Here is a 25,548-nt window from a genome sequence, read left to right on the forward strand (position 1 = left end):
CAATGTTTCTTCTCTCAAAGCTGCTGTTGGCAGTTGAAAAAAAAAACCAAACCCCTTCTGTTGTATGACCCCTATACCTATGAAGTAATTAATGTTTTATTACTGGTATGAAAAAAAGGTGAACTTTTTTTCCATCCCAGAAAGTGTTCTGCTCCATTTTTTTTTTCCTGCTGCTCTTGCTTTTTCCTAGTTTTGAGATATGTGCATTTATCATATCTGACAACAGGGACAAGATAAACTTCTTAATAAATAGCTGGGTCACTGGAAACGTTGTAGGAGAAGCAGCAGTTACCTCATCAGTCTACAAGTCTGCCACCTCCATTTCCAGTGGAGGCCTTTCTGGGCCTGGCAAAGCCTTTAGTTACATGAGTCAGTGGTAGGGATCCTCACAGGCAGGATCTCTCCCCAACATGGGTCTAATTTGAAGCTTGTTTCACAGCTAGAGCAGTGCTGTAACATTTTGGTGAGGTCATACTTGTCAGATGATGCAGGGAAAAAAAAATCTGTAGTCCTGCATGCATAAAATGACACAAGACTATGCTGCTGCCAGGTCAGAGAAGGGGATCAAAGCAAAACAGGCACAGCTCAGTGCCCAAGTCTCTTGCCTGGAACACAAGCACAGAGTGGTGTTCATGCCTGTAGCACCAAGAATAGAACTCCCTGGATGCAGCTTCCTCCAGTCACCTTCCTTGTGGCCATCCTCAGCCCCAGCTTTCCCAGTGTCAAGGTGGTAGCAGGCCACAGTTGGGAGCTGTTTGTCATCCCCACCCTCCTCCCTTGACAGTCTGCTCAAGTCCCCTAATCCAGTGAAATCATTACCTTTTGTACCTTTGACCAAATCGTACCTGCAGCTGTGTTGTTTCCAACATCCACCCCATGAATCAGCTTTTACTGACTCACAGACATGCCTAACACTCACATTCCTAATACAGTTAAATCCAAGCAGGGGGAAGCAGGCACACAGCTCTTGCCTGGGGCCCAGCAGGCAGAGCCAGCAGCTAACCACCCTGGAAATTCACAGGTACAATTTAATAACTGAAACTGCCATATGCAGTCTTCTAAACACTCCACAATTAGATGCCACTGAATGACACAAATTCTACAAGAGGCACAGAACAAGTTGTAGCCCACTACAGCTTTTAACACTACAAAAAAAATCTCTCACTTGGGGGGAACACAGATCCAGCTATGTGGACAATTCGTACCCATCAATTGAGCACCATGACCTTGAAATGAAACCAACTGTCACTTTGTAGTGAAGTGGGACAAAGAAAAAAAATTACCTTGTTTATTATGACTCAGGGGAGTTCCTACATAGCCAAACATGAGAGATTAATAATTACCAAATAAGAAGCAGCATACAACCCCTGATTATCAACTGTCAAGGTCCAGAGAGGACCAGTTCTGCAGCAGGAGAGCAGACTGAGCAGGCACTCAACACCATTTCTGTACCAAAAATGAACACAACTTGGATCTCCATTGCAACCCTACTGTTTTCTCCAGGGTGAATCACTCACAAACAGGTACCTTTTGATGGCCTGCAGCTCCCCATCACCCAAAGCAATGATGTAGAAGTCCTTCTTGCCTACCCATGCTCTGAGAAACCAGAGACAGCAGGTGGTTACAGAGACCATCAACTGCTCAGTCTGACAGGAGCCACCCAAGCTCTGTGGATGCCAAAGCCCTGCACAGAAAGCTGCCTTTGCTCTCCATCCTCCCCTTCACCTTTTCACCATCTTTGATGAAGCTTCCTATTTCTGGATCACAATGACTCATCCTGTTCTCAGAAAATTAACACAACTGAACAATATTATTAAAAAGTTTTATCATTTATTGAACATAAAATACCTATCAAAAACCTGTTACCTAGCAACAACAGTAACAACTAAAAACAAACAGTCACAATTAACAAAACTACCAGAACAGTCACAACAACGACAACCACCACCCCCAAAACCAAGCAAAGAGTTGCATCTGGAGCGCGTTAGCTGCTGCTCTCAGTGTCGTTGGTTAGGCTTTCCGCAAGGTCACTTAACCCGGCTTTGTTCAGCGCAGTAATCAGATTCTCTGGGGTTGCATGTGCACCCTCCTGATCCTGCCAGGCAACCAGCAGCTGCTTCGCTCTCATCTTCATGTCCTCGCTGTCTGACTCGATCTGCCGTATATCAGAATCCTTCATTTCCAAGTAGGGGGCCAGGGCCTTCCACTGCTCCCCAAGCCTGTTGGCAAACAACTCAATTTGTTCACCCGTCATGGCTTTGTCCCTTTGGACCTCTGGACCTGGGAAAAAAAAAAAAAAAAGAGAAAGAATCACAGTGAGACACGGGAATGTCTCCAGCTTCATTTGCAGTATCTTCCCCAGTTCACCGTTTTTTTTTTTAAACCTCTTATTTATTTATGAACAGACTGACTTGCACCTTTCCCTTAGTTTTTAAAACCTACTCAAGATCTCTGAGAACAGATTATTTTTACAGATGTATTACCTGGGTTTCAAGATGAATGTCCCTTATTGCGCACAAAAGAAAATCTTGGGTTTTATATTATCTCCTGTTTGATTGCAAGAGAATTGCTAAAGCCTTAAGTACATCAGAATTGCCTCAAGTACATCAGAATTGCCTCCTCCAAACAAAAACAATGATTTTGGCAGGTAGCCTGCAATTTTCAATACATGAGTCAACTATAATATTAAAATCTAGAGTGTTCTTTAACATTTAACTGTCTTCCAGCTTAATTTAGTCCCTTTACACAGAGTTAGCCCAGGTTAAAAAACATAGATTGCTTCCCTTGTACTAAGTTACAAGAGCCCCACATTCCTATTAGCAGCAGGACTGTGAACAGGATAGTACCTTCAGTACATCGTCAGTACTTTATCTTGATGCCAGAGTGGCAAAAAATTCCTTAAAGAACATGGAATACTGTGCTCTGCTGCGAAGCCAAATGCTGCAGTCATTACACAGGCGGGTTTGCACATTTATAGGTTATCACGGTCCACAATCTGTGGCTTACCCCCTATGTTTGTTTCACATTGTTTTAAAGAAAAAACCCTAAACACTGAATTACCTATGCCCAGAAATTAATCATATTCCTAATTTTTAATAAATGTTTCACCCTCATGCCACTTGAGGAGCCAGCTGGAATGGAGTGGAAGCTTCAGCTCTCTTCAGTGCTTATCAGTCACACTCATTTATCTGAACCAAACCCACTACATCAAGGGGAAAGAACCGAAGATCATGAACAACAAAACAAGAAAAGCACTGGGATCACTTCCCTTATTTCTAAGCACAACGGTGTATAGCAGACCACAGCTCTCCCATCTTTGCTTTAAGACAAGATTTAAAGATGGGAATTCACCACAGTCAAACCACAAAGGCTGTTTCAGCAGCATTAAGCTGAAGAGAACTTCCCCACTGTTGGCATGGAGACTGTGAAAGGGGTCAGGTGCTGGATGAAAAAGGACAACAGAAGAGAGATTCACAGAGGCTCACAGGCGGCTTTTTTTCCACTAGCGGAAAAATCCTTCTACAAAATCTCAAGGTCCATGGGTAACCAGCAGTACCCAGCGTGCGAGGTCAATGCACTGCGTATCCCACCTGCCCACACAGGATCCAAGAGCTAACACGCAGAGATATAACACGCAAGGGAGAAGGTGCTGCGAGATGAAGGCATGGATGAGGATGGAAGGCAGCAGATTCACAGACACAGGGGACAGGGAAGGACACTTAGGAGCATGACATACCAGGGTTACGGACAAGAGACAAAAATGGAAGGGCTGGCTCATGGAGAGGAACAAGAGATGACATTTGTCAGGAAGGCCACTCTTCTCACAGAGAAGCTTTTGCCTTTAAGATATTTTAAATGAAGAGGAAGTAAAGATCTCAGAGTTGGAATATATCTCTGAAAGTCCCACAACTACCCAGCTCTGCAGGGGCTAGAGGGAGGCATCTACCCATGGCAATTAAAGGGCAGAAAGAACAGGAAAGCAGGACGAGAAACACTTGGGTAGGTTTTTACACAGCAACGCCAGCATTTTAGCTGTAAACACCTACTAACACTGTGAACATACACTGTGCAGCAGAAAAGGTGGAAGAGGCTCCTAATGAAAGTGCTAATCCAACTTCAACAAGTTGGACGCTTTCAGCACTGTGGGCCACGAGACCAAGAGGTCGCATTGGTGCCCTGTGTCCCAAAAGGCTGCGCTTTTTGGTATGAATGTGGGTTCAAGTCAGAAACACTGGAGTAACCAGGACTGGTGACCCTCAGTAGAAACTATGATAAAACACAGCTTCTGCAATACACATCAAAAGAAAAACTGAAAACACTGAGAACATGCAAGTCTTACTTTCATTGTTTTCCTTTAATAAAGCATCATTATCTTCCTCATCTTCATCTTCGCCTGTTTTTATTTCTTCAGAAGGAGGCTACAATGAGAGAACTAAACATCACTGGATGAATTTTGTGTTTAAAGAGAAATTTTACAGCTCTGTGATGGTCCCTTGAATGTGTGTTAGAATGGAAAACCTGATGTGATCCCATGAGAGAATTAAAAATCCCCCACAGTCTCCTGTATCCAAAACACCAGTAATAAGTGTTCTAATAAAATAGTATTAACTAAAAAAACTAATAAATGTATCCACTTCACAGCATTCTCTACTTTTCACAGTAACTACAACCAAGCATTACATACCTAGTTTTATTATTTTCTTAAAAAAAACCCACAAAAACCCCAAACAACTTTCTACAAGGCCACTATTGATGAACATTTTTAAAAAAAAAAAAATGTTATTTTTCACCAATTTTATTCCTCACTCAGGAATTCCTCAAAGTTTTCTGTACTTTCAAACTTCTTGAAGGTGGCAAACAAATACGCAAACAATAAACTTTCCACTCTCTGATCATCCAACACGAACAAAAGGCTTCTTTTCCTATGTTTCAATCACAGCCCTTATCTATGTATTTGCTTCTTGCCATAACGTTTGGTACATGACAGTAGCACCATCAGGAATATTGCATAAAGTGATACTTTAATATAGTAAACAGCTTTCCCCTCCCTGTATTTTTTTTCTAAAATTGCTATTAGCATCCAGTTAACTCTGATGAATGAACAAACAAAAAAGCGATATATTACAACCCAACCTTTGCACCTCAGTAGTTTCACATTACAGACAAGGAAGGTCTCAAATACAGCAGCATGGGTTCATATCCGCAAGAAATTGCTGGGTTGTGTGCTAACTCAAAGGCTCAGAAAACGCTCCCTTCCGCAGCTGTTAGTCTCTCTTATCATTGTGTATAAAGTGATCTGAAAGACCCGGCCCTGGCCTCAAATTTGTGCTGTTGCATAGGCAAAGCGTTAATGCCTTAACTTACAGCTCCACGAGGTCTCTTTTTCTTTATGTATTTTAAAAGTTGGGGGCTGACAGAAGAGCTTTGCTAAATCTTGCTGCTGTAAAGCTCTGGTAACACCTAGCATGGCACCTCCAGCTGCACACCCTGCCCCTTTTACCACTGTCCCGCCAACTGATATTCATGAGCCCTAACAGCAGCTTACACCTTCAATACAACGGGTCTGCACTGCAACATGGAACGCAGGTAGCTGGGTACAAATATAGTCCTGTTTACCAGCCCAGCAGAAAACCCACAGTTGTTTGTTCACAGAATACAAGGCAGAGCTCGGCAGTTACTTGGTTAGTCTACGACGAAGATCACAGTAACACTAAACCGTGAATAACAATTAGACCAATTTTTACTTTATACGCTTTTTTTTCTGCTGTGGGTTTTTTGCCCCCCTCCCTCCCTGTGTACCAAATGGACTGCAGAGAGACAAGCAGGGAGTCAAATGAATTCAGCATTTATTACTGTAGGATAATATTACTTACAGGCAGCTCCTTGGCTAATTTGATTACCATGTTTTCTAGATATTCAGGTAAACTCTTGAACTGCTGGTTTGTTGGCTGGAAGAAGTGAGGACTTCTGCGGGCTAGAAGTCTCAATGCTCTCCAGCCATAGTTAGAATTGTTCACTGCCCTGTAATACAATACAAGTTTGGTTGGTAACAGTCTGGCATCTACAAAAGCATAGAAAAAGATCCGAGGCATTTACTAATTAATATAATTCTGTCCAAACTTATAAAATTTTTGTACATTCCTGGAGTCCTGAACAGATATTGGTAATACAGAGTGTTTTCTGTAACAATCCAAACACAAAAGAGATCAAACTAAAAAGTGAAACACAGAGATTGACATACTTATACTTATTTTCAACCATGTTTTCAGGGTCTGCTTGTTCAATAGCTTCTTCAAAAAATTCCTCCAACGTTGGCATATATTCTCTAAAAAATAAAATAAGGAACTTAAATACTCCTCATAATCTACTCGAAAATAGCTGGTTTTCAGTTCCTTCATACACATCTCAAGCTTACCAACTGAAGAAAGAAACCCCAAAAAACCAACCTACTCAAATTTAACAACTGCTAATAAGCAAAGAATCTGTTTGATACATGTTGCTATAAAATTATTTACTGCATAACCACTGAAGCATACCAGTATTCACTAGCACTGCCTACTATTTAAACCTTCTGCCATACCAAAAGGTGCCATGAACATCTGTCAATAGCATTTGGTGAAAAAGGACTATGGGATGCAAGACAAGAATTCTGGCAATAAGGAAATGAGACTTTTATAAAAATAACAGTAACAACTAACTGGCTGCGTGAGAAAAAATGCTGCCACTCACACAGCTCACAAGCACTCAGGAGTTTAAAATGGTTGTTAGTTTTGTGCAATTTGACAGGATGGGATATGTAAAAAATGGCCTTTTTACCCCCTCATTGCAGTTTCATCTGCTACCAGAGAAAGCTAGACTACTATTGCTCCCTAATTTCAATTATTTACAATCACTAATTTTACAGGGGGGAAAATATTAGGCAGCTTAATGTTGTACTTAATGATTCAATCTTAGGGGTTCCCCGACTTGCTCAAACATGTTCATGCCACCCCCCATGGTGATCTCTGTACCTTCTGCTGAAAGTACTTCAGTTAAAGTGCATTCAGACACAGGTCCAAAGTCTACAGGCTTCAGGAGAAACAGATTTATTTGAAGTAGACTGAAAAGCATCTGACTCCTGGGCTCAAAGAGATGTGATCAGCGGCATGAAGTCCAGCTGGAGGCCTGTCACTAGCGTGTGCCTGGGCTCAACGCTAGGCCCAGTACTATTTAGCACCTTCACTACTGACCTACTGATGATGGGACAGAGTGCACTCTTAGTGAGTTTACAGACAGCGTAAAACTGTGAGGAGTGGTTGATAGACCAGAGGGTTGTGTTGCCATCCAGAAGGACCTCAACAGACCAGAGGAACTGGCTGACAAGAACCTCATGAAGTTCAGGAAAGGGAAATGCCAAGCCCTGCCCCTGGCACCAGTACAGGCTGGGGATTGACTGGCTGGAGAGCAGCTTTGCAGAAAAGGTCATGGTGGACACCACCACGAACGTGATCCAGCAATGCAGCCTTCTGGCAAAGGTGGCCAGCGGCATCCTGGGCCGCATTAGGAAGAGGTCAAGGGAAATGATCCTTCTCTTCCTCTATTCAGCACTGGCAAGACACATCTGGAGTGCTGGGTCAGTTCTGCGCTCCCCAGCACAAGAGACAAGGGTCCATGCAAGAGGCTGGGCATGGACAGGAACATCTGACATCCAAGGGGAGGCTGAGGAAGCTAAGACTGTTTAGCCTGGAGAAGAGAAGGGTTGGGGGCAGCAGGGAAGAAAAAGTTAGAATTTATCCTATTCAGGGAAAGTACAAGCAGCAGCTGGCACAAATTGAAATATGGGAAATTCCGCTTAAGCATCAGGAAAAACCCCCGCTTTTCTGTGAGGGTGGTCACACACTGGAACAGATTGCCCAGGAAGGCTGTGGAGCTTCCACTCTTGGAGAGACATTCGAAACCTGACTAGAAGTGGTCTTCGGCAACTTGCTCTAGTTGACCCTACTTTGAGCAAGTGAGTAGACTAGGTGATCTCTAGAGGTCCCTTCCAACCTCAGCGATTCTGTGATTTAAAAGACAATATTTGTGGTTCATAGAGGACATGTTAAAAACGTGACTGATATTTCTGTTCCTAGAACAGCTAGCGGTTGCTTCTGTGAGATATTTGAACTAGTACATAAGGAACCAAGACCTAAAAAAAATAACAGAAATAACATTCACAATGATGAGGACAGTTTGCTGAGACTACAAGCAAGAAATACAGATTACTCCAGAGCTGGAGGTTACTGTAGGCCAAGATTATCAGTGGTGCAAGGCATGCTCATAATGACCTGTATTTCTCCTACCTAGTGTTTGACAAAAGACAGATCTGCTTCCACCAGGCAACCTGGTGATCAGTTGGGAAAGGGGTGGGGGAAGAGTGCACTGGTCTATAAATTCATTTTATTTTTGTTTTGAAAAACATGTTTTGCCCAGGAAAGAAGTGGCCCATGTATGTTGAAGTGTAGCAATATAACTGACTACTAGAACCAAAGCCAGCATCTTGAGAACCCATCTGATTTGAATCCTGCTATATTTGGCACTATGCAAAAACTTAAAAGCCAGATTTTATCCCAGGAACAGTTATCTAAAAAAGTAACAAGTAAGGAAGTATTACCCCATTTGAATGAAGACATGAGGAACCAAAGCAAAAAGTTAGTCACTTGACCACATTCAGACAAAGTCTATAATAAAAATTCAAACTGAATCCAGATCCCGTAGAATCTTCTCTTCCCTGTTTACCATGGCATGCATTTTCTTGGTTTATCTCCATTTGTTTAGTTGAGGGTTGGTTTTTTTGTTTGATGTTTTTTAAATTTTTTATTTTTTATTTAAAGAAGTTGCAACCCAACACAATCATGCACAGGAAATGAAAAGTTGTGTTCCAAACACAACTCCACCTTTAGCCCTTGGTCTAGTAAAGGCAAGTATCCTGTCCGATGCCTGCGAGCACATCCCAGCCTCACAAGAAAGGAAGGCATTTCCTCTTCAGAGCTCAACCTCTGGAAAAGCAACTCCTCCGCTCAGGACATCTACACAGCTAGAACCTGCCCCCAGCATTCAGCCTTTAGAGCCACAAAGTTCTCTTTAGGAACTGTCCCATTCCTTTCCCATATTTTTGTACTAGGTACCCTGTCTGCACAAAAAGGGATTACGCTATCTTTAACAAAGAGGTATGCAACAAAGTACATTTTCAGTATTTCCTACAATTGTGCAAGCAGAAGGGAAAATTGATAATTGTATCTTTCTACAATTGCACCACTAGTAGATCCGGTATGCACTGAAACAATGCCTGCTAGCCATTTTCCTCTTATCTAGTACTGTGCAAAGCACATGCCTGCTAGAAAATCTTAGCCAAATAGCACGCTAACTTCATTAGAGCCAGACTTGGCAATCTTCCTTTATTATACAAGGTTCTTAATTATACAATCATGCTCTACAAAATGGCAGTTTCCATCTGGTTTTTAGCTTAGATTTTACTTTACTAAGCAATGAAAATTACTGACAGCATAAACATCAGTGAAGAAAACCATAAGGAGACTTTAAGATAAAAGATCCATACAACTAACTTCTCTCAAGGCACACAGTGAAATGGCATACCATAAAAGATCATCTTATATACCTTCCTTATGCCAATTTTGTAATAATTGTAATTTTGTGTGGAATTAGAGTGCTGAAGGTTAGCTTTAAAAAATTATGTATCATTTTTTACATACCTACTCTCAGATTTACAAGCTTCCATGTTATCAGGACATAAATTCCAAAGGCGGGTCAGTTCCTCACTGAAAAGAGAAGCATAAACACAGATCAAACTCCACATTCATCACTCTATCATTCCACATTCCATCACTCAGACACACAAAACAACCTACAGAAAATTCTCACCCCAGAGTCTTTATAATAAAGCATACCATACAAGCTTTGTGATACACACATATTAGGAATTACCAGAACGGACAGAAATCTTATCTGATGTTGCAAATTAGGAAACTGATGTATTAAATTTCTGTTATAATCTCTTTCTGATCTGTGGTCAGAAACAGTAACAAACTCTTTCCAAACTAGCTAAGGTCAGGCCATTTTGTTTTGATAAACAAAATAATTTATCACTTTCTTTTTCAGAAGGGACATTTTACTAAACACTCAGTACAAGGTCTTGAAGCTCAAGACAAGGTTAAAATTTCCACATCTAGGTTGAGTGACCTGTTACAATGAAAAGACTATCACTTCTCCTAATAAAGGAAGTGGAAGTGGTTTGTACTTGTTGGATGAGTTTTTATACTTTTGTCCTCTCTGGTTTTGCTTAAAATGTTATCTGTGCTCCAGGTTTTACAAAAACAAATTTGGGCAAAAATTTATTCTTGGTATGTCCTCTTCAACAAAAGTTCTATATTTTGCATGATACTAAGTGCTGCATTTTTCCACTTCCTTTTCAGCTTGTAACTTACAGACTATTTAAAAGGGATCTACAAGACACGACTATAAGGAAAGGAAGACTACTGCAGGTTTTAAAGCAGAATGACATATCCCTTGGCTGTTCTTTCCTGGCAGTTCCAAAGTGAGGAAGTTTGAAAATAATTGACTAGAAAAAAAACAGATAGTGGAAAAAAAAATCCCCCACAAAAAACCCCCACAAACTCCCCCAAACCAACTAATCAAACTCTAGAAACCCTGTCATGAAAAAAATCCAACATACTTCCCCATAAGGATTTTTTTGTTTGGTCCTTTTCCTAAGAAGTCCTCTGGAGCTGGCCTCTTTCTCACAGGCCTCATTGGCTTAGAATCAGGAGGTCTAAAGAAAAAGACGACACTCTTTAGCATCAAACCAGTAATATTCAGAGAACAAAGTGAAGCCATTTCACTTAAGATGGTGCCTAGTTAAATTGCAATGGAAGTATTCAGAAGAACTGGGATTCTAGGGGTGGAGGGCGGGGGGAGAGGAAAAAGAAGGTAAAGTAAGTATAAGGAAAGGGATTTGCCCCACACCAAAATTAGTTCACTCACAAATTTAAAGGTGTATCAGAATCCCAATACAGAAAAAGAAGCAAATCACATCTATGCCAGCAGCACATACTAAGTATGATCTACCCTGCTGCTGGGATCAGCTGCTTTATGATTACAAGTTCCTTCCCCAGGTGCACCTGATTTCATGGGATCAGAGAATGGAGATCCCAGAGCACTGAGTTTAGGGTAAGACCTACCCAAGCTGAAACTCTGGCTGAGATCTAAAGAAGGAGACAGAACATTTACAAAAGTCAAATTCCATAATTTTACTTTTCCCCTCCCACAACAGTAATTTCTCTTCTCACAGCCCCCCCTCCCTTTTTTGCAAACAGCCATGAAGAGGTGGCTCCACCTGATCTCTCCATAAAAGGAAATCTGCAAAGAGATAATGACCCAGATGCTCCCTACCCCAAACAGGCTACAGTCTGTCTGTAGAATGAATAAGGATGGAAGAAGGATGTTTGGTCACCACTTCAAGATAGTCAAGTAGGCATATGGAGTCAAAGTTCAAGTTTTGCCACTAGTCAGTAACTAATTACACAGGAAACCTTTCAATGGCAAAAGCCACCTAATCATTATTTTCCTTTCAGGTAAGCGATCACCACCAAGGGGCAAACCTAAAAAGGTACATAAGAGAACTGTTACACAGAACTCCAGGTATGCTCCCCCATCAAAGCCACAGCACCGAAGGTTTCATCAGAGGCAATCCAAAGCATTACAGATAAGTCAGACACTAACTTCTTCAACCTACGGTCTGCTGAAGGCAGGAGGGGAAACAACTTGCTCCAGTCTCCTCAGTCACTGGATCCTTGGTATTAAGGGAACAAAATACTGCCACAAGAGTGTGAGGAATGCTCTCCTGAGACCTCACACATGCATAACCACCTCTTCACTGACATAATGAAGCCTTAAGACTTCTGGCAGAAATCTAAGAGCCTCCTGCACACACAGAAGGGACATCCAACTACACAAATCTCAAAGTTGCATGAATCATCAGCGTTCACATACACCGTTGGTACATACTCCGAAGTTGAACCATCATTTCGAACAAGCAGCAGCAAGCTTCTCCTTCATAATAGTTACCTTTCTTTCACAAAACTTGGGCAGCCTTCATTTTTCCATGAATTCCAGTTTTCTTCAGTATTTAATATATGCTGGAAAAACATGATATTGCACATTATTAGTGTCATAATCACCTTCAGAGTTGACCCTAAAGTTTTTAATTGAGCTATTAAAGGGAAAACTCTGTTACTGTATATATTTCAGCCACTATTTTGAAGGTTATCAGTATAATCTTAGGCAGCTGGTTTAGTTCATTCAAAAATAGTGTAATCTCCTCTCTTCAATAATTGTGGGAAAAGCTTTATTTCTCCTTCTTTAAACAAGAAGAAAGATGCAGCCAAAGTAAAGGAAAAAAGGAAAGTGAGATGACAACCTTTTTTTAATTCTACTTGCATCTTATCCCTATGTCTTTGGGCATATCACTCCTTTCTGCAAAGGCTTTTTGAAATAAATACTTTTAAAAACCAATGGCTCCTGTACATACACATACATGCACATTTCTATTTCTTCCCTGGAGAAAAGCACATTAATGAAAACATGGAAAAAATGTGACTACAAAATAAAGACATTATGAGACCTTTTTTACTGAGATGAGATAAAAGTTCTCTCAGATGTTACATCCGTGTTCTAAAATCTAGTTTAAACCAACACTGCTTTTTTTACGCAGACTTTGTTCAGACAGGCACCAAAGTACTTACCTCTACCATTTTTGAGAATCTTTCCCCATCTGGAGGATTTTCTGAAAGAAGCTATGATTGGGAGGGAGAAAAAAAAAGTTAATATTTTGCATTATATTTGTAGCAGAACACATAGAAAAAAAACCCCAAAGAACACAGAATCACAGAATGGTTTGGGTTGGAAGGGACCTCAAAGATCATCTAGTTCCAACCCCCCTGCCATGGGCAGGGACACCCTCCACTAGACCACGTTGCCCAAAGCCTCATCCAACCTGGTCTTAAACACTTCCAGGGAGGGGGCATCCACAACCTCTCTGGGCAACCTGTTCCAGTGCCTCACCACTCCAACAGTAAAGAATTTCTTTCTAACATCTAATCTAAATTGACCCTCCTTCAGCTTAAACCCATTACCCCTTGTCCTGTCACTACACTCCCTGATAAACAGTCCCTCACCGTAACATGGTGGTTACTGCTCAAAAGTGGTTGATACAATATTACACGGTAAATACTTTTCCATGTAATTTTTATAGAAGTATCTAGTGTACCAACCTGGTAAACTGCTTTTGTAGTATCTTCAATCCAAAGAGACTGTTCATCTGTTAGAACGTAGTTTGAACTGGAATTGAAAGAAAAACAAAAACAAACAAAAAAGTGTCATTAAATCAGCTCACTTTTTTTTTAGATTTGAAGAGTTTACTACACATCAAAATAGTGCTGTGAACACATAATTTACAGTACATACTTTCTGAGGGGTGTTAGAGGGGACCTGAAGAAAGTACTTTGAATGTGCTCTGGTCTGGTCCCATGGACTGGCCACTTATTAGTTTGTGGAGTTAATTAGATGTGCTGTGGAATATACTTTCAGATTTAGCTTCATCCAATAGGAAGTCCATTTGCATGAGTCAAGATCACACCTTGATGTTGGACCCAAAGCACAGCAAGTGGGCACAATGAAAAAGATTTACTTCAAAAAAACCTTCTCCTAACCCCAGCTAAAGCACTACTGCAGACAAACCATAGTTAAAGAAACAATTAATCCACCAGCTGTATACAGAACACAGATCTTGAGTATCTCAAAATATGAATTATATATAGCATATAACCTGAAGTCATTAAACAAGTTGCTTAGTACATCTAGAATTATGATGAAATCAGTAAGTAGATGTGAAAAGAACACAGAAATATAGCATGGCTCGCTGCATTCCCAAGCAGAGACCAGAACATTAAGCACATTAAAAAGCTGATAATAATCTAATTTTTGTTTTTCACTGGTTCAAGAAGAATCCAATTGAGGCATAACCATTAACATTCCATTTACAGTGTTCGAAAGCAATAGAACACAAACCAGCTTTTTATGAAGCATCAGGTACCTTAAATAGCAAATATAAACATGACTATGGCTAAGTCAATAAGATGAGAAAGACTTTTAGAACTAGCTTCTCTTAGTTAATAGGATATGAAAAAGCTCATCTTTTTTAAGGAAGGGAATAATTAGTATTAGCTTACAACAACCGCACCAAATGTTATACTACACCATTTATATATCATATTCTTGACAACTGATAAATGAGTGCTTTTAATGAACACTTTAATGAATTGTCATTGAAGTGACTGACAGTCACCTCTACAGGACTAAACTACAACTCTATTCCTTCTCTGCCACAGCACTGCCTTGGTAAATAACCTGTAGAATGAAGATAATGATCCTAATCTAGTTTGCAAAGATCTTTGAGATCTGTTTATAAAAAGCAGTATATTGCAGGTGAAAGACAGCTGCCTTAAATGTTAATCATTATGTGCACATATGGTCAAGGGCACAGGAAATGAACAGAGAGGTAGGGCTTTTTTCCAGCATAACATTAGAGTATAGAGTAGGAAAAGACAGAGTTTGGTTTTGTCCCATTAATTTATATAAGTAATAATCACCGTTGTTGTTTCTTGCTATTTTAGACAGAATTCCATAGCACACCAGGAAAAAAAAAAAAAAGATCAGCAATCAATGCCACACTGTGGAGTCAATATAGCTTCAAAGTGATGTCACAAACAAGTAGCTTGCATTGGTCTAACAGCTTGCTGCTGCCAAAGAGAGACACTCCTTCCCTCTCACTGCTGGCACTCACCTTAAGCAAGCTTTAGTGGCCTCTACTTCTCCAAGATCCCACTGAACTTGCCAATGTGGCGGAAAACTAACTCCGCAGAGATGAGCAGACTGGAATTTTTTGCTGGTTTAGTAAACTGCACAAACTTGAGCAAGTCTAAGGAACACTAGCGCCACTGCAAGGGAGGGCAGAGAATGACGCAGAGAGCAGCAGGGAAATGCAAGAATGAGACCTCCCCTTTCCTGCTGTAAAATAACTTCAGACACACCCTGTATTTACCAATCCAAGGCTCTGCAAGTGTCACAAGAACCTCAGACCAAGTAGACAAACTCTTTTAAAATATTTTGGTTTATCTCCAAGTTCTTACTTCACTATCCCCAAACCACAAAATATTTCCACATTACCTTTTAAATTTGACCTGTCCCTTTAGATACTGAAATAGTATTAGGTACTGCAACAAGATGTGACGGCGAAAGTTACTGTCACTCAGCTGTAAATCCATCAGCTAAACAAGAAGACAAACAAAGAATTACACATATATTTTAAAGACACTAAACACGCATAAGTGGAAAAATCCAACAAATGCTTTCAGATAAACTAGACGGGGACTGTTTTTACAACAAGATGATGGTAAGCCATTAGAGAAACTCTATTCAGTATCAGCTATCAGAACAGTGCTCCATAAGGTACACAGATTGGTAAACTGTTAACTAACACAATTTTGGCAAGATAGTTATCTAAATTTCTAATGAAATCCACTTTTTAAAAGCAAGAGGAACTGTTTGTAGAAGTGAACAGTGTATCCCTAGGTTTTTCTTTTACTAGTTTTATACCGTTAGATTTTACAACATTCACTTTGAAGCAAACAAGAATTTGGAAAAACCCCAAATACTCAATTTTTTCAGTAACTGCAGGACAGCTTGCTCCCTTTTCCTATGAACTACTATTACATCAGGGTTTGGTTACTGCAGAAGGGTTCACTCTCATCAACACTTGCACAGTTCTACACTGTTTGGTTTGTATCCTAGGTGCTGCAGCATGACAGATCATACAAAGGAAACATTTGTAGATTCTTTAAAGAAAAAGAGCTTTGACGATTAGGTGTAAATTAAGCAACTGGTTCTGTAACTTCTAGACTGTTATTTTAAACTTGTCAATACACAAGTCAAAGGCTTAAGAGAAATTTATCTACTTTTCTATCTCAGGAGAGAGCTCATGCTGCATTGAGACTTGTTTTCTGTCATCTACTAATGCATGCATTTAAAAGTGAAAGTTCCATATTATTTCAAAATGAAGACAACAATTTTAGGATTAAATTCAATAGAATGTTTTATTTTTGCATTAACAAAGTTAAAAACTCTCAAGATCATTTTAGATGCAATTTTAAACAAGGCCATTATGAGGCAGAAAATTGTTACATCATCAGCCAAGTTTTAAAAGTGTAATTCTAAAGACAAAAAAAAAAAGCAACAGATCTTTAAGCATTTACTCTCTTTTAACTTCCCTTTCTAAATGTAACAATACACATCAAATGCAATAAATGTCAGCTTTACTGCAGACTTTTATTCCAGAAATAAAAGTCCCTGAATCATCAAGTAACAGAGGGAATCCACACAAAACAACAGGATACCCAGAGAAGCTGTGGAGTCTCCATCTATGGAGACATTCAAAACCCAACTGGACGCAGTGGTGATCAAGCTGCTCTAGCTGAGAGCTTTGAGCAGGGAGGTTGAAGTAGACACAGGTTACTTCCAACCTCAACCTGTCTCAACCTGATTCTGAGAAAAGAAATCACGTACCTTTTCACTAGTTAAGAACTTTGCAAAATATACATGCTCTCCTCCTGTTTTTAGTTCTTCCAACTTTTTTCGGGAAGCCTGAGTGTCGTCCAATTTGTAACTTTTAAAAACAGCCAAAACTTCTTCTGAGTACTATAAAACAGAGTTATTTACCACATGAAAATAATACACAAACTTTGTAATAGGTGAACTACACTAGACTTTGTGCCAAGCAAAATAATCTGTAAACTTGCTATCAGCCAGTCAAAACAAGACTCATTTGCTGGCAATATGTAGGGCTTCTCTGAACACCACAAATGACAGTGAAAGTGTTATTTATCATTTCAGAGCACCTAATCATTTGAAGTATTTAAAATATGTTAAGGAAAACAATGTTATGGGTTGTGAACAGTGCACGACTTTGTTGTTTAGATGTTATGAGGAAAAAAGTCCACATGATGATAGTGCTATATTCAAACTCCATTTAAGTTGTGTAGAATATATTAAAAAAAGATGTCTAAGTGAGAGCTAAATTTGCAGTGCTGCTCTTAAAAATCAATTCAGAGCCTTAAAGCTTCAATGAAAAGTCAGAAGTTTCATCTGAAAGACTTAAGTTTAAGCCTGGCCTTGTTCAGTTTCTCTGAACCATACATGTGTGGGGGTTGTTTTGGGGTTTTTTGTGGGTTTTGTTGGGTTTTGGGTGGAAAACTGAGAATGTCAATAGACCTCATTAACTAGATTCATATTGGAACATCTGAAGTTACCTCTTATTACCAGAGCACAGAGAATAAAAAACCCCAGGCTTCTTGCTAGTAGATAAGCAGTGAGTGGCAAATTGTGAAGAAACAGGTAGCTTAGCAATTAATCATCCTCAACATTCATACTAAGCAAAATTGAAACAGCTAGCTGAAGTCATTGCTTCTATAAAGAGATTTGTTTCATTAGAAACTGATTATCTTTAGGATCCCACTGGGATCAGTATGACCATTCAACATAATCTAGGATTAGGTAGAACTACTTTTCTTCTTAGGGGAAAAAACCCACCCCAACCCACAAGTTCTGCTTTTTGCAGCTGATAAATCATACAAAAGGTACTTCTGACATTATTGCAACATGTGAAGTCTTTCTGGTATTGACTTACGCAAGTTTTATTAGGGGATTTACTGTACATCTTAATATATTGTTTACCATCTAAAGGCTCCCTTTAGAAACAGCAAAATGCATTTCCTCATGGACTATGATTTTTCAATGGTATTAGTGGCTGAACTCTTCTATGCTTATGCAGTCGCTCTTCTACTCGTGTAAACTGTGACTTTTACTTAGGCTGAATGGTTGAAAGCATGATCTCAGATTACCTTAAGAAAAGTTTTCCATGACACCTTCTCATAGCACTGCACAGGATTTCTAAAATAATCTTGAAGTGACCAGAATTTTCTATACAGGTTATAATCTATGGGAATGGAACTGGGGAAAAAAAAAAAACCAATATTGAAAGCAATATATTAAATTCAAGTCCACTCAGGAATGTGCAATCTCAGAAAATATCATTCATTTTGTAAGTGAAATGATGAGTCAGTAGTGAGCCCTTACAGAGAAATCTGTAATTCAGAATTTGTCTCTAAAAGAGTTTTCCATCCAGTCTATTGTTACTTTCTTACCATAAAAGCAAAAATAGTAAGAAAAAGAGATCTTAGGATTTTTTTTTTTTTTTTTTTTACACTATCTGGGGAACGAAGAGGAGCACAGCTTCTTCTCCTAAAAGGTATACAGCACATACTTAGAATCCTTGAATACATCTTACTGGAACAAGTTTTGGCAAGATAAGTGGGAAAAAATGTGAAAGAGGGTATGCAACTTTTCCAGATAATCTGTAGATTTCTTTCCACTTCCAGGCATCTCCACTTAAACAGATTAAGACACTGCTAGGTTCTATCTAATCTAGGGCAGGAGATAAGCAGAATTCCGAGTACAACATTTAAGAGTATTTCCTGAACATCTCTTTAATTTCACTTTATAAAATTTTGTTCCAAACTTTTGGAATTGCTATAAGCTTACCAACTCGTCGGTGCTTCATCATCTCCCATTTCACCTTCTTCTACGTCCATTCCTTCTTCTCTTTCCTCGGTGTGCTAACAGGAAAAAATAATTAAAAACTTATACAAATGCAAGTATAACTTGCATACAGTTTTCGTGATGTTCTTTCATACATTCTATTACACATGAGATCAGAAAGCTTAAGCTGGTAATTCAAAAGATCTCTAAAATATTATTCCAGTAAAGTGTGCAAAAATTTTCTGTCTTAATACCTTACTACACTTTGCAACGTTAGCCTGACTTCTCTCGGGAAAAAAACTGAAGGGATAGTTCTATCCTCCGTAAGCTGTGGGGAAAACTTAGTACAGTCAGTGTCAGTGCTTAACCTTCAGAATCAAATCAATGTTTTTCCCCTCAAAGTCTCCACAGTTTAATATACCAGATAACATGCCTACTTCCAGAATCAGCAGCTTGATCTGGAAGAGGGACAACACAATTCTGAACATACAGTTCTGAATATTATGCATGGTAGCGCATTTCTGTGCAAACATTCTTACAAGTTTCCTGCAGAATGAGTGAAAAATTACACAGGAATTTTCACCTTCTGTCCTAGGGTGCTCTCATGTTCATTGGTATTGAAAACAGTGACATTTTCCAGGTTAAACTGACTCTGCAAGTTAAGTCCTGTGAAAAACAAAGAGTCAGTCTTAGAAGCTGTGAAGTCCTTAAGCCCGTTCAGTTAGTTGTTTACAAGATGCTGATATTAAATCATCAGAAAGAGCATTCAAAATTTATGTTTGAAGTCACAACAAATTAAAGTCACATACAACGTCAAGGGTAGAGACAAGAACTAAGAGACAAGTGCAAAGTTATTTTCTCCAACTGGATTTGGTCTGCAACCACCGTGAACTTAAAAGTTCAGCATACTTAGTCTTTGTTAGATGTTAAATGTGATGACATGCAAAAAAACCTCACCTGACTTTTCTGAAAGCGGAAATAACCTAGCCAAGAACAGCTGAATTCTTCCACAGAAGACTGTGTTTTGTGACTTAGATAATCTTCTTAGGAGGTCTAAATATTGTAAAAAGTAAAGAGTATTAGTATGTATCCCTCTTTCTATTTCTCACGCACTAGAATTCAAGACTTGCTAATTACATGACCTATGCAGCCAATGAAAGGAAGCTAAGATTTATAAATTTAAATGCTAGTGACCTGCTCAGATCAACTGTATTTTTTCCAAATGCATTCTACCAATTCTCCTAACACCTTCAAGAGCAATAGAAAATAAGTTCAAATGAATCCTACTCAAATACAGCCTCTGATATGGGTCTTGTCATTGCTGAGGAATAAGTATTTCCCAGAGGTTCTGCTATAACGACCTTCACTGATGAAGAGATTTCCCTAAGGTCAGAATGACTTTTACATTCATCAGCAAGACTCAGGAATATCTGCTAAGATGAGCAATCTGCCTTTTAACTTTATCACTTATTGAATACATCTGAATGTAAATCAAATTATTAAACTCACTTTCATTTGCTGAGATAGGGAGTTCTTTAATTCCCCACCACCCCCTGAAAAACTACAACTCACCATTGCACATTCGTAGCAAGTAATTTTTCCCTGCAGAGTAAAATGTATTCTGAAATGGAGTAAAGGTATTTAGATCATTAAGACACCACAAAACTTTCTTGAACAGATTTTAATTCAAATCACAAGCCATGAATAAGTATAAGTCATTCCTACCGTTAACTCTAAATTTGAGTTTTTCCTTAAGTAAGAAGCAGGTTTCACAAGAAGGCAACATAAAACAAACAGTCCCACAAATTCCAAGCAAGCATAAAACACAACATTTAAATCCAGCCTCCACACAGAAAAATCACGTGTAACAATGAACTGTAAGAGCAGCATTCACACAAATTTTTACACTCATTGCCTTTATTATTCCATGCATTATTTATATACATATGCAATGGACAATACACAAAAGATTTAGAGCATTCACAGTACTAGTAATTTGGCAGCAGGAGAAAGAAATTGATAGATACTCAAAGTAACAATAAAGAACAGTTTGTGAATATATCGGGGTGGGGGGGAATGTTTTATAGAACAGAATAGCCTGAATGAATGCCTATGGGAGGTAGTCCAGGTTAGGAAAATGCAGAGAAGCTGGAACACTTTTCAGGTGTTACCGACAGAGTTGCTGACACCTGTGGTCCTGTCAGTACTGCCAAAGAGCAAAGCAAGAATACAGAGATCCAACATTTCTTATGATCTAGGAATAAAATGCAGGCTGCTTAGGACTTCTGCCTGAGACCCTGAACTCCCTCTTTAATTAACAGTGCCTGCAGCACAAGAAGCTCTGCAGCACAAGAGGCTCAGCAGCCTGTCACAGCAGCTCTTCTCCTGCTACAGCAAGAGCGTAAAACTGTCACACAGGCCTCAAAACACCAATTGCTCTTTAAGAGCAGAAACATTTTATGGCAACATGTTCACCATTGCTATAATCCTGTAATGGAAAGTTCATTCAGGAAGTGACCAAGACAACTTCTTTCCCTGCAAACTGGAGATGGAAGAATCTCCTGCAGCTCTGAGGAAAAGCTGAATAAGTCAAGAGAGAAGCTACTCATACAAATTGTGCATCAGAAGTTGAATTTCTGGTTTCTAGATGTTACAAACACTGTATACTGTAGAGAAAGGAGTTAGAAAGAGAACACTGAAATTATGATTTCTTTTATTACTAATTTTCTGACCCCTGCTGCCCAGAAATTTTAAGCCTCAAAACAAAGTGTGCTCAATGCTACTATTTTAACACAAACAGATACAGTCAAAATCCATTTGTAAAAATGGTTCAGGTAGACAGAAGCTTTGGCACAACCGTATAACATTTTTGAAAAATACCTACCGATTTCCATGTAGCAACATTTTTCTCCACGAAAGTGAAAATTTTGTCACACTGATCCAAAGGCAGGCAATCCAGAACATCTCCCAGAAGCACAAAAGGAGTTGATGCAGTGCAGATACCTATGAGGAACAGGGAATATTTTATTCAGCAAATTTGAACTGAAATGCAATAAAGATGCATGGTAGTTGAGGGACAGTGTGTTAAAAAAGAAGAAAAAAGTTCTCAAATCCTCTCAAAAAGCTTGGGCTAATCTTGAACTTCCATTAAAGCTATTTCTATATGTACACATATGCAGATGAGCTTCACAAGACCCTTGCACGTAAACACGTGCCTTACACATAAAACAAATAATAAAGAATAACTGTTCTAAAAACCTCAAAGTCTGAAACAGTCTGATGTCTCTTTGCAGACTGCAAGTGAGCTCTTTCAGACTTCTAAATCCACAGTTAGTTACACTACACACACCTATGAAGTTTGAAAGTCTCTTCCTCAAGCAAAGCACCACTAAAGCAGTGCTCCAAGTCTGCCAACCCATGCTCTGTAGTTTGGTAGTGTCTGCATTCCTCATAATCATGGGTCTCCTCATTCTACAGTTCATAAAACACATATGTAGCTGAACTATACTTACTAAAACAAACAAGTATTCAACGCATAATATGAACAAATAAACGAAGTGAAGAGGGTGAAAGTCTCTTCAGAAGATACTAACACAATGATTTCTGACAAAAAAGACAGTTACAGAAACAGATTCAAGTATCTAAAAACCAGCTATGTACTGACGGGCGAGTACTGGGAGACGAGCGCAGATATTCAGGAGAAGTTATTTCTCACTCTGCCAGGAAATTACAGAGAAACCTACGTGTCATTTATCCTCTCTGCCTCAGTGGTCTCATCTCTAAAATTATGATGGGAGACTTCCAAGCATTTCACAGAGGTGGATAAAGATAGAAAATGCTAATTACGTTGCAACCAAACGCATGCATCTACCTCTTAAAAAAGATTTCAACATAAACGTCACACAAATAACTGAATTTAGTTATATTATACTTCACTCCTCTTGTGAAACAGACTTAATAACCACTAGCGTATAGACCACATATTATCAAAGCTAACTGCTGTAGATGAATTACAAAAATCAAGATTTTAAAATTCCCCTAAATGGCCCTTAAAACTGCCAACAGATTTGAGAGAAAGATGCTCACCTTCTGTGACTCCATTAATAGCAAGAGAAATAATTGCCAGGAGATTTTCACACGGAGCTTTGTTTATCTAAACAAACAGAACAGTGTTAAACTTCTCTATTCTGACCCAAATACATTTCACAAACCTAAAATTCTTGTTTCCAAGTAGGCATATTTAAAACAAATATTGATGTTCAACTTCCAAAAATTTCAAACAGTCTATTAGATCTTTAACAACCGCTTCCGGCTGTTAAAGACCCTACAACACCTGCGGTTTAGAGAGAGTTATTTATCTCTGAAAATTAACATCCTACATTCAGCCTTCATTCAAATAGTACCAACAAAAACATTCTTTGATTCCTTTCATCATTTTTTTCAGTTGACAGGCAGCTTTGCTACATGCTAGTAACAGATAACCCACTCCACCCCACTCATAAAGTATAATTGTAGAACAATGCATATTTATGAACTAGAATTTTAAGACATAGTAGATTTTCATAAGTATTACAAAGAACTGCTGGAAAAGGCTAAGTCAACACCTCTCACTATAGTGTGGCATCTGTAAAATACTGCCATTCTGTCCTGCCTACCAATCTCCTTTAGACATCTATATTCAATCGTAGTTAGATAAGTTTTACCTAATTCACGTTTTTAATAAACAGAATTTCCCTATGCTAAAGTTGCTGTTAAATTAATACATTAACTGGCAAATAGAAATTTGAGCTTTATCAAGACATAAACTGCAGCAGCTTGAAGTACTTACTATTTCTTCTTCTACAATAACTCTAAAAGCTTGATCCAAGGTACACTTCTTTTCATTTTCACTGCAAATGCAAACATTCCACATCCATTAATAACAACTATTAGGGACAAGATTACTAAAACTTATCTGAACAAGCACCTTTTAAAATCCAGCAGCATTTACTTACCTCCCAGGAATCTGGTTAAATGCGTTCAACAATGGCTTGATACTTTTGTTATTCAGAGCCTCTCTGGTGGATGTCTACCAAAATGTAAAGAAAGAAAAGTTACAAAACCAGTATAAACCCAGCAGGATCTCCTCCCTCTTCTGTCTGACAGTGGACAGAAATACTAGGGTACTTATTTGCCACACAGCATGTATCAGTTTACAAGACCTTTGTAACAAGTAGGGCAAACAACAAATGCCTAGCAAATTAGGCATGGGAGGTAGTAGAACATGACACCTCAAACCTGGGCTTACAGTGTGGTAAAAATAGCATTTTTCAGCAAAACACTGAGGAATACACTGTTGTGACTGATGCTGCATCCGCAACAGTCTCAAGTCCCACACACACAATTCACCTGCTTCACAGGCAGGTTACAGAGGTTTGAGACATGACTCCTGCTGACAAGATAGTCTAAAAGTTACTATATCCCATAACAAATCAATCTAATGGAGCGAGTGTCTGTGCCTCGACCACTTCTATGCAAACCCCACCCCCTTGTCTCACAAACTTGGCCCCAGACGGCGAGACCCAGAGGCCTGCGTGCACACCCAGCCCCACCTGCTCTGGCAACGGAAAAGCATCATTCAGCAGAGGCACAAAAGAGACAAGTGCAAGAAGCTACGGACGTTTTGCTGCCGGGGTTGCGCCAGAATTTAATTTCTATTTACTTTACGTTAATTTTAGTTAACTAAATAGCAGAGCCACCCCTGGGCGGACGGGGGGCCCGGCCTGGGCGCTCAGGCGGAAGCGGGGGGAGGTAGAGCCCTACGCCGGCGCGCAGACGCAGTCTCCCGCCCACCCGGTCCCCCTCCGAGCGGTAGCGAGGGAGGGGAGCCCCCATCCTCGCCCAGGCCCGGCCAGTCTCACCGTGAAGCGGAGCCGCGCCTCAGGCAGGCTGAACAGCGGCGGTGACATCGCTCCAACTGAAAGACGCTCTGCGACGCGCGCCGATGACGTCATAGTCCTTCGACCGGTGCTGCCCCGCCTCCTCGCCGCCTGGGCGGGGCGTCGGCTGGGGGTGTGGCTGGGAGTGGCTGTTGCTGGGCGGTGCCGGCGCCTCGCTCTCGCCTCCCGCCTGGGGCTGAGCGCATGCGCGGGCGGCGGCTGTCGAGGTGCTGTGGTGAATGCGGGAAGGGGGAAGAAGGGGGCGACACGTCGCGTTTGGCGGCAGGATATTCTCAAAGTGAAAATTACTTTAAAAGGGTAACGTGTGGGTGACAGATGTGGTGGTTGTTTCTCGTGATAGCTACCTCAGAGCTCACAGTCTACCACCACCTTCAAAGTATCACTGAAGGAAGACTAATTAGGAATTCTTTTATCATCAGTAAAATCACACTGGCGCTAACAAGTCACAGGTTGAATAATATCTTATGGATACCTCCTGAGTCACTTTTAATGGGAGCTTAATCATTGCTTCACTGGTAAATGTCTGTAATAGCCCTGCAGGAATAAACAAATGTTAATTGTGAAATTTATCTCTTTGCATGGCTCAGCTCCTTTAAAAAACACATTTTCTAGCTAGCCTAAATAATGGCGGTTCCCAGGCTTGGCTGTTGACAGTCTATTTCCAGGCTTGGGATGCCTCATCTTCCATTCCCACGGCCAAGCTTGCAGCTATGAGCTGGGAACCCTTGCTGTGTCATGTCCAGCCATAAACCCCTCCCAAATATGTTCCTTGTCAGCCTTCTCCTAGGGCTCTCAAGGGCACCTCAAACCTGACTGGAGATACTATTTTCTCCCACCACTTCTCGATCCTGTTTTCCTTTTTGCTGTCAAAGCACAAGCATGTGACTTGCCTTTCTTTCCTTCTGGAAAAAAAAAAACCCTG

The 25,548-nt window shown here is 39.9% G+C and overlaps 1 protein-coding gene across 2 annotated transcripts; it reads right to left on the reverse strand.

The window, feature by feature from the left end:
- Positions 1-1,816: 1,816 nt before the first annotated feature.
- Positions 1,817-24,684, reverse strand: THOC1 (THO complex subunit 1). Of its 2 annotated transcripts, XM_054815840.1 has the most exons (22): positions 24,588-24,684; positions 23,682-23,755; positions 23,516-23,576; positions 22,774-22,840; positions 21,572-21,690; positions 20,260-20,308; positions 19,645-19,740; positions 19,271-19,353; positions 18,691-18,764; positions 17,991-18,099; positions 16,657-16,788; positions 15,262-15,362; positions 13,308-13,374; positions 12,780-12,830; positions 12,103-12,173; positions 11,217-11,240; positions 10,712-10,807; positions 9,732-9,797; positions 6,242-6,325; positions 5,874-6,021; positions 4,340-4,418; positions 1,817-2,280 (listed from the first exon to the last, which is right to left on the reverse strand). In XM_054815840.1, exons 1-22 carry the CDS (start codon positions 24,678-24,680, stop codon positions 1,985-1,987), a joined length of 2,040 nt encoding a protein of 679 aa, XP_054671815.1. In that variant the 5' UTR covers positions 24,681-24,684; the 3' UTR covers positions 1,817-1,984. The 2 variants fall into 2 exon arrangements, with proteins under 2 accessions (XP_054671815.1, XP_054671816.1); XM_054815841.1 differs by lacking the exon at positions 11,217-11,240.
- Positions 24,685-25,548: the final 864 nt, after the last annotated feature.

Source organism: Grus americana, chromosome 2, assembly GCF_028858705.1.
Source record: "Grus americana isolate bGruAme1 chromosome 2, bGruAme1.mat, whole genome shotgun sequence".
NCBI classification, from domain to species: Eukaryota; Metazoa; Chordata; class Aves; order Gruiformes; family Gruidae; genus Grus; species Grus americana.

Bases quoted from the DNA above. Each gene is read 5' to 3' on its own strand.
- THOC1 (XM_054815840.1), bottom strand. From the start codon at position 24,680: ATGACGTCATCGGCGCGCGTCGCAGAGCGTCTTTCAGTTGGAGCGATG. The intron at 19,741-20,259 runs GTGAGTTGTAGT...TACAATATTTAG, and splicing joins CTTGCTACGAATGTGCAATG to ACCTCCTAAGAAGATTATCT. The intron at 12,174-12,779 runs GTAAGTACTTTG...ATGTTTTTCCAG, and splicing joins GATTCTCAAAAATGGTAGAG to CATATATTAAATACTGAAGA.